This window comes from Erythrolamprus reginae, chromosome 7 (assembly GCF_031021105.1).
Source record: "Erythrolamprus reginae isolate rEryReg1 chromosome 7, rEryReg1.hap1, whole genome shotgun sequence".
Classification (NCBI taxonomy): domain Eukaryota; kingdom Metazoa; phylum Chordata; class Lepidosauria; order Squamata; family Dipsadidae; genus Erythrolamprus; species Erythrolamprus reginae.
In genome coordinates this window covers 58,804,176-58,813,947 of record NC_091956.1, presented here as the reverse complement: position 1 = coordinate 58,813,947, position 9,772 = coordinate 58,804,176, and the positions used below count along the sequence as shown (strand labels likewise).

The 9,772-nt window shown below is 39.9% G+C and overlaps 1 protein-coding gene across 1 annotated transcript in view; it reads right to left on the bottom strand.

The window, feature by feature from the left end:
• Positions 1-636: 636 nt before the first annotated feature.
• Positions 637-9,772, bottom strand: part of MYOZ2 (myozenin 2) — a 44,463-nt gene continuing 35,327 nt past the window's right edge. Inside the window, exons 6-7 of the mRNA XM_070756626.1 lie at positions 3,806-4,043; positions 637-726 (exon numbers count right to left, since the gene is read on the bottom strand). Coding sequence (XP_070612727.1) covers positions 3,809-4,043 — 235 coding nt within the window. The 3' untranslated portion in view covers positions 637-726; positions 3,806-3,808. The remainder of the gene's footprint in view (positions 727-3,805; positions 4,044-9,772) is intronic.

Sequence of the window (9,772 nt, the reverse complement as noted above, 5' to 3'; positions counted from 1 at the left end):
AATATAACCTCTGGAGCTCTTGCCAAAAGTAGGCAGCCACTGGGCAGCTTCCGATGAATATAATAATACTACAGTATTGGGAAAGCTGTCCTAACTTGAGTATTCCGTTCCTTTCTTCCCATTGTGTGATGTGTTTTCATTCGCTAAATGAAAAAGTTTTTAAATGAAGCCTGCTGCATTTATCAGGACTAATCAGAGAAGATTTACTTCCCTAGATTAGATTTAATTTTTTATGATGTTGATTCCATGTCTTGCGGCATAGATATTAAAATATGGCCAGTATTAGAGTTATATTCTTTCTCTCTCAACGTGTTCTCATTTGACCTACTCTTGTTTCCTACATTAGTATCACATGATTTATGCCTTAGAACCTTTTCCCACTGCTGTTGAATACTATCCATCTGTCCTTAATTTGGGGAAAAAACGATAGGACGATATCTTCCACTCAGGTTGCTGTCATCTATCTTGCTCCTCTGTAAATCACTGCAGTCATCTGACTTTGTCGCAAGATAATTTAAAGTTAATAGATGTAAATGCCTCAAGGCTACCCTTTGATAGTATCAGAATAAGGAAGAAACAATATTATAACACCAGTACATCTAAGGTTGATTTAAGCTTGCCTTAATGGACTGGGGATGATATGAAGGTGTTGTCCAAGAGACTTGACATTAAAAGGAGATTCTCGGGGCATGTTTGTAGTCTGGGCAGGTTCAAGAAGGAGATTGCCTTTAGATAAGCAGATTATGAAAGAAGCTCATGTCAGAAATACATCTCATCAAGTAATATCTGATCATCTCTATCATATTAAACCCTTGTGAATAATTTTTGTGGATAAATGAATATATATAAAACAAAGCAAAGCTGGTTGTGAAAAATTTGCTTAATTCCATCTAATATTTGATGCATTTTGTAGTGTGGTTAGGTTTTTGAAGGAGATTGCCTATATACAAACAGATAGATATTTCTTGCATGAATCTACAGCCATACAAGCTCTGTATAATGGGTCCCTGCCATTGACAACTGCAAATATAGCTCTGTGCAAAGATTCATGCAATGTGTGATCATAACATTTGAAAACATTTGAAAGCATTCGTAAACAATACAAGATACATCGAGTCTTACATATACTTTCAGAATTGAAGTTAGGTGCATACATTTATAGACGTACTGAAGATCAGTTTAATACAGGTAGTCCTTAAATTATGACCATAATGGAGCCTGCCCACTACAGTCATGAATCATGAAAGTTCTTAAGCAAGATGCCCACAGGATTGCATCACTTAACAATCTCAGGCCCTGCTCTCACAATTGTGTTAGGGTCTGGATGGGTGTCAACAGACTCAAACTCAACCCTGTGGGTTTTGCCTCCCAGGGACAATTCCATCTGTCCATCCATCACCCTGGGGGGTGGGAATCATTGACCCCTTCAGAGAGGGTCTGCAACTTGGGCATCCTCCTCGATCCATAGCTCACATTAGAGAAACATCTTTCAGCTGTGGCGAGGGGGGCGTTTGCCCAGGTTCTCCTGGTGCACCAGTTGCGGCCCTATTTGGACCGGGAGTCACTGCTCACAGTCACTCATGCCCTCATCACCTTGAGGCTCGACTACTGTAACGCTCTCTACATGGGGCTACCTTTGAAAAATGTTCGGAAACTCCAGATCGTGCAGAATGCAGCTGCGAGAGCAATCATGGGCTTTCCTAAATATGCCCATGTTATACCAACATTCCACAGTCTGCTTTGGTTGCTGATTAGTTTCTGGTCACAATTGAAAGTGTTGGTTATGACCTATAAAGCCCTTCATGGCATCAGACCAGAATATCTCCGGGATCGCCTTCTGCCGCACGAATCCCAGTGACCAGTTAGGTCCCACAGAGTTGGCCTTCTCTGGGTCCTGTCGACAAAACAATGGCGATTGGTGGGACCCAGGGGAAAAGCCTTCTCTGTGGCGGCCCCGGCCCTCTGGAACCAGCTCCCCCCAGAGATCAGAATTGCCCCCACCCTCCTCGCCTTTCATAAGCTCCTTAAAACTCACCTCTGTCATCAGGCATGGGGGAACTGAGATATCCTTTCCCCCTAGGCCTATACAATTTATACATGGTATGTTTGTGTGTGTGTGCTTGTTTGGTTTTTAATAAGAGTTTTTTTAGTTATTTTAAATATTAGATTTGTTATATGCTGTTTTTATTATTGTTGTTAGCCGCCCCGAGTCTACAGAGAGGGGCGGCATACAAATCTAATAAATAAATAAATAAACAGACGTTCTGGCTCCAATGACCCATGGAGTCCTCAGTGGTTGGGGGTGTCCTAGTGTAATTCCAGGCCTACATTTCAGCACCTTCCCTGTTCACACCAGGCCTGCTCCTGCCTCCCAAGGTCTCCCACACCCCTGCAGCATTGTGTGCACTAATTCCCACTCTGCTGATACCCCACAGGCCTTGGGGACTGCAGAGGGAGACTGATAGGGGAAGAGCAGGCCTCCTTCCCAAACACAATTGCCTGTCAGCTTCCCTATACAACACTGGGACTTCATGTGCCACTCCGGAAGTGGGCACCATTTCTGAGTGGCCACGCTTCATTGCAGCTATTCCCCAGATGGCATCTGTTGTCCAGATGATGCAATGTGGCTTTCATATAGGAAGGCCACCTGTCAGATCAACTGCTCCCTCCAGGAGATCTTGGAAAAGGTAAGAAACTGAGTCATTATGAGCGTGAAGAGGAGGGTGTAGGCCCAAGCAGGATCAGAAGTAGGCCCAAGGCCTGTGGGCATCGAGGAAGCACACTCAAAGCCTAAGTGGACCAGGAGAACATTCAGGTTTTTTTTCACATGACCCCAGGGTGGGACACTTCACCGGATATAACTAGGTAGGGGTTGTAAATCCCTTTGTGCAGCTCCATTGTAATTTCCAATAGCTGCAGAAGAAATAGTCATAAGTCAAGGACAACCTCTAACCGAAAGACTTATATTAAATTGCAATTTCATTATGGTGTTCTAGAACAGTGTTTCCCAACTTTGGCAACTTGAAGATATCCGAGTCTGCGGAGAGGGGCGGCATACAAATCTAAATAAACATAAACATATTTGGACTTCAACTCCCAGAATTCCCCAGCCAGTGAATGTTGGCTGGGGAATTCTGGGAGTTGAAGTCCAGATATCTTCAAGTTGCCAAGGTTGGGAAACACTGTTCTAGAAAATACAATATGCAAAAATTCTATTGTTTCCAGAAATGATTTTTTTTACTCAGATTCTTAGTGGCATACTTACTTAACAAAAGTGTAGGTATTCTTTATTTTGGTCAGTTCAAATCTGCACATAAATGGTAAGTATACATTCATATTCACAAAATGATGTCATATTTAATTTTATATCATTGGGGTCAGTTAGGATTTCATTAAAATATGTAGTTTAACCAAGAGTGCCTAAACACTTGCCACTATATCTCAGTAGCAAGCCTAATTAAGCTACAATTGATATATCCATTTGTAATATCATTGAAATTTTGATTATTATCTGATATCTTAATATAAAAATTGACCAGTGAGAATCAAACTAGTTATATTTAATATGTGTTATATAAAGGCTGAATGAGTGAAATGTAGTGGTTTTTTTTAAAAGAATGCATTGGCCACATAGTTTTTATTTGCATTAGCAATCAATAGCAATATTAGTTAATCTCAGAATACAACTGCATCATCAGATCATATTACATTTCAATATAACGTAAAATAGGATGTTGGAACAGATGTAGAGAGTATTAAAAGATTAAAACACTGCCTGGCAGAATCTGATGTGTGATGCACTTACTTTTCACAAATCATCTGTTTCAGGAACACCATTGACCTCTGTAGGCTGTATAGTTATCATTATGGGAATATTCTCAGTGGTCCAACCTTTAGGAGTCCTGTTGAATGATCTCCTGGTAGAAAGTGGGTTAGCAAGGACCATGAACCGTGGATCATTTAACAGCAGAAAATTAAAATCTGGAACCTTGTACTTGATAAGTTTTGATGCTTTTTCAAAACCTCCAAAAGGTATGGCAACTCTGTAAATGATGGAGAAAAAACAGAAATAAGACAAATGCTTATTCGTCCATCTGAAAAGGGGATTTTCAAAAAAAATTCTCCCTGTGTTATAAAAGCCTATATAGAATGACTAAGAAACATATAAGATTGACGGAAGAAAAAGACCTCATGGTCCATCTAGTCTGCCCTTATACTATTTCTTGTATTTTATCTTAGGATGGATATATGTTTATCCCAGGCATGTTTAAATTTAGTTACTGTGGATTTACCAATCACGTCTGCTGGAAGTTTGTTCCAAGGATCTACTATTCTTTCAGTAAAATAATATTTTCTCACGTTGCTTCTGATCTTTCCCCCAACTAACCTCGGATTGTGCCCCCTTGTTCTTGTGTTCACTTTACTATTAACCTTTCCTATCCTGAACCTTATTTAACCCTTTAACATATTTGCATCATATGCTGGCTCTGTTAAAAAGTGCTGTTGCTAACATGTTGTAAGCCGCCCTGAATCTTTGGACCCGTTCAATTTTATTAATATATTTTTGTAGATGAGGTCTCCAGAACTGAACACAGTATTCCAAATGTGGTCTCACCAGTGCTCTATACAGCGGGATCACAAATTCCCTCTTCCTACTTGTTATACCTCTAGCTATGCAGCCAAGCATTCTACTTGCTTTCCCTATCACCTTGACCGCACTGTTCGCCCATTTTGAGACTGTCAGAAATCACTACCCCTAAATCCTTCTCTTCTGAAGTTTTTGCTAACACAGAACTGCCAATACAATACTCAGATTGAGGACTCCTTTTGCCCAAGTGCATTATTTTACATTTGGAAACATTAAACTGCATAACTTCAGCAGTGGAGGCATCAGAGCTGTTCTCCCTCTCCTCAGCAAGCTGGGCCTGAAGGAATGTAGGCCAAGCACTGGAGGGTCATAAGGTGCTCTCTCACATTGCCCCAACATGCGTTTCCAGTGCGCATTTTTCTGTCCTGATGTGGGAGGTAGGGGGAAGGGAGCAGGGGAAAGAGTAGGGAGCTTCTAGGAGGAGAAGCCCAGTTGGCTTTCCTTTTGGCATGCGGCAGAGGGAAGACCCAATAAAAATCCAATTTCCCCCAATAAATGGGAAAATCAAACCCCAGTGGTCCAGAGTCCAAAAAGGAGTGTGGTCTGTTCATCAGAGGATCAGAGAGGAAATCAGTTGAAACCTGGCAAGAGGTTATTCAGAGAAGGATCTGTCTTGGTCTCTTCTTCCCTCCTGCTTTGATTCCCCTCTCCTAGGTTCCCCCTGTCCCCCCCAGCCTCATTTTAAGGGGAGGGGGAAGCAAGGTGGGACAATAGTAATTAAAAGTGAGGGAGGAACGGATAGAGAACCTGTTCCGTGGTATAACTGGCTCTTTGTCTTCCCACCTGCTTTGGACCATTTTCCGTGGGGAAGTGAAGGGCCTTGGTTGGAGGCAATGGGCACAAAATCCAACAGCTCCAGACCGTACCAAGTTCTCAGACTGGTAGTCCTTCGACTCTCTCTCTCTTTCTGCTCCCTCAAGTCCAGATGGGACTCCTCCCTGGATTTCCTGGTTCACATTTCTGAATCCTGATTTTTTTTTTCTGCGTGGGGGTAGGCGAGACACACCATAAAATGTGTGCTTTTGACTAGTCTCATGTTTTGACCAGACTAGTCTAGGACTAGTGAGGACTAGTCTATACAGTGTTCCCTCGCTTTTCGCGGGGGATGCGTTCCGAGACCACCCGCGAAAGTCAAATTTCCGCGAAGTAGAGATGCGGAAGTAAATACACTATTTTTGGCTATGAACAGTATCACAAGCCTTCCCTTAACACTTAAAACCCCTAAAGTGCAATTTTCCATTCCCTTAGCAACCATTCAGATTATTACTCACCGTGTTTATTTATTAAAGTTTATTAAAAAAATATTTATTAAAGGCAGACGAAAGTTTGGCGATGACATATGACGTCATCGGGTGGGAAAAACCGTGGTGTAGGGAAAAAATCTGCGAAGTATTTTTTAATTAATATTTTTGAAAAACCGTGGTATAGCCGTTTCGCGAAGTTCGAACCCGCGAAAATCGAGGGACCACTGTAAGTTGCCTGGCTCCAAATAATTCAAGTATGAGCAAGATCTCTAATCTCTGATAAAATGAATTTGGCAAATTTATGAAAGTCAGTAAATTGCATTTTAATATATTAAAATAACATTATTGACTATTATTATTATTATTATTATTATTATTATTATTATTATTATTATTATTTGGATTTGTATGCCGCCCTTCTCCGTAGATTAATAATACATATTATATATTAATAATACATATTATTTATATCCTAGATCAACCAAAAAAAGAGTTCCATATGGTAACAGTAAATTCCTTGAAGTAATCATCCAGATGATGTCAAGAAGTTGTAATGCTCTATATTTCTTGAAAACTAAACATAATTTGAGGTTTGACTCACTTTATGCAATCAAATAAAATCTCCTTAACTGAGTTCAGGGAAGTACAGGTGTTTTATGCAATATAAAATTAGCATAAGCCTTGTTCCACCCTCACCCCCCCTCTAGTTTTGTGATTTGTGATAGTGGTAGAGTGATACTTTCTGTTTAGAAGATGAATGTATTCAGATGTAATAATCAATTCATAGGTGCAAAAGGATCTATTCTAAAGAGGGAATATTACGAGTAATTCTAGAATATTTTATTCTTCCACACTATGCTGATCCAATTGTTCTGAGAGTGGTCTGGCTGTTTTCCACAAGCGTTTTGAAAAACTACCAGATCAGCCCCAGAATATCTGAATCCACCCAAGCTAGAAATGTTGTCTAAAATAAGCAGGACCCAATTAGAAATATTAATGATATTGACAACTCAGAAGCAACATGTACTTTAATTGCAGGTTCACATATTCCCACCTACTTTCCCCACCTATGTACATAGTTGATTTGAAAAGTCTACTGACCTATCTAAACATTTGATTTGCAAATCATGCTAAATGGTTTAGCACAAGCTGTGAATTAAATGAAACAAGCCTCAATACACCTTGAGTTGATGTTTGCTCTTCTATTTCTTCTATGAACTTGGCACATCTTTTAATTTTAAGTAAAGGTAACATCTACTAGGTTGGCATGCTCAATATCATGTAACAATATCAAGAAATCCATTTGAAATCATGGATTTTGAAGTTTGCATAATTTCCAGTGCTGAGATGGTTAATTAAAATCAGAAATGACAGTTTTTTATTTGCAAACTGCAAAACATGAATGTTTAATTAATATTTAAATGCAAATATACTTAGTTTTCACCCTGACCGCTTTTGGGATTGCCACCCCTCCCAAAGTGGGGTCGGCAGTATGAAAGCAGTGCACACCTTTGTACAAAGCATGGTTTAACTGGGATCGCACATACAGCCAGTGTGGGAAATTTGACTTTGCTGGAAGGAAGAGATATTTGAGGAATAACAATTAGGTTTCAATAAGTAAAGAAGAAGGAACGTGGTATTAAATGATCTTCAGAATAAAGTGCTATTATTTTTTGGTTTCTTTTTCTCATTAAGAAATTGTATACAATGTCGTTTGGCGGGACCCAGGGGAAGAGCCTTCTCTGTGGTGGCCCCGGTCCTCTGGAACCAACTCCCCCCAGAGATTAGAATAGCCCCCACCCTTCTTGCCTTTCGTAAGCTTCTTAAAACCCACCTCTGTCATCAGGCATGGGGGAACTAAGATATTCTTTCCCCCTAGGCTTCTACAATTTATGGTATGTTTGTATGTATGATTGGTTTTAAAATAAGGGTTTTTAGCTGTTTTAGTATTGGATTGTCGCATGTTGTTTTTACCACTGTTGTTAGCCGCCCCGAGTCTACGGAGAGGGGCGGCATACAAATCCAATCAATCAATCAATCAATAAATAAATAAATACAAGAAAGCCGGTTTGTTGATATATTGCATATAAAGGAAATGTTTGAAAGGAATTAATATATGTATTTTATTGCCATTGAATTGCAAGGAGAAAACTGGCTAGATTCTTTGGGCATCTACAGTATGCATCTACTGATTATCTTAATAGAAAGTATTTAAAGTACAAAATTAATTAAAGCCACTATATTAGAATTCTTTAAAATGCAATACTGATGAAATTAGCATGCTTCAAAGCAACATGATAGCCTTTACTATTATCTTTACTTCCAAGAATGTCGCTAGATCCCACAGAGGCGCCATAGGAGTCTTAGTATGTATAAATGGCCATGGCTGGAGTCCAGACCTTTGTTTAGAAATGTCACCTCCCCATAAAACATGCTGAGATTAGCTGGTAGGGATCATTCTAGGGCAATGGGAGCTTAAAAGCAGCAGCAGAAAAACATATTCAGTTTAGGAAGACAAAGAAAAGGCAGTACCCAGTCAACCTCCTCTGGATCTGGAAATTAAACAGCATCAGTCCTACTTAGTCCTTCAACCCAGAAGAAATAGTGGCAACTTCTTATGGTTGTTGACAAGAAGACTTATTTGGATATGTTAATAGAGTCATCAGACAATTCAATTTAAAGGAGAAGCTACCTTTTAAAGAAAGTGTTTTTGTTAATATTGTAGCCATTTTATATCTATCTCAGAAATAAAGCCCCCCAAAAACTGTTTAACTTGTTTAAGTGTGGGGCTGAATAGATGGGGTCTTAGAAAATATGAGGATTATTACACCGCTGGTTGTTTAATAATTTCTCCAATGTGGTAATGGAGGAGATGCTTCATGTGTTACAGCAGTGTTTCCCAACCTTGGCAACTTGAAGATATTTGGACTTCAACTCCTAGAATTCCCCAGCCAGCATTTGCTGGCTGGGGAATTCTGGGAGTTGAAGTCCAAATATCTTCAAGTTGCCAAGGTTGGGAAACACTGAGTTACAGGGTTAGGCTTGCTATATGTAGATTAGTAATACAGAACTACATCCAGATGGACAGGATTCCTTTATTGCTTTGAAAACAATCCATTTCAGGAAGGGAATTTGGCTTCTTGAACAAGATAGGAGGCATAACCAGTCAATCCAGTTTACTGTTCCATCTAGGCATCCTGCAGTGCTTCACTTCTGACTTAGGTTTCTATTTAAGCTATGACGTTAACTAGGGGGGGAAAATGGCTTAGCGTTGGGAAAAAACAGGGCAGAGGAAATAGTTTTGCAGTTAATTTCATCACCGCCACCACCGCCACCTAAATAAATGGGCTAGCAATTTTGAAATGTATTAATCACAGAAGTGTATTGTGGTATTCTTCTAAGCAATTTATTCTTTGTGGAATCCTAGGACATTTCCAAGGCAAGGGACATAGTTATTTTATTTATTTATTTATTTATTAGATTTGTATGCCACCCCTCTCCGAGGACTCGGAGCGACTCACATATACAGGTAGTCTTCAACTTATGACCACAAATGAGCCTGGAATTTATGTTGCTAAGTGAGAAATTTTGCCCCATTTTACGACTTTTCTTGCCACTTTGGTAAGTGAATCACTGCCGTTGTTAAATTACTGTATTTTAGGAGTGTAAGACACACCTTTTCCCTCTCCTAAAAGAGGATGGAAATGTCGGTGCGTCTTATACACCGAATGCAGCCATTTTTGCTATCCAAAAGCCCCGTCCCGCGTCCCAGTTTTGGACAAAGTGTCTGGGAAGCCTGCAGAGAGCTCCTGGGTGCTGGGGGATGGCAAAAATGGCCCTGTTTTTGTAAAAAAAAAAAAATTTTCACCCGTTTTTTCAT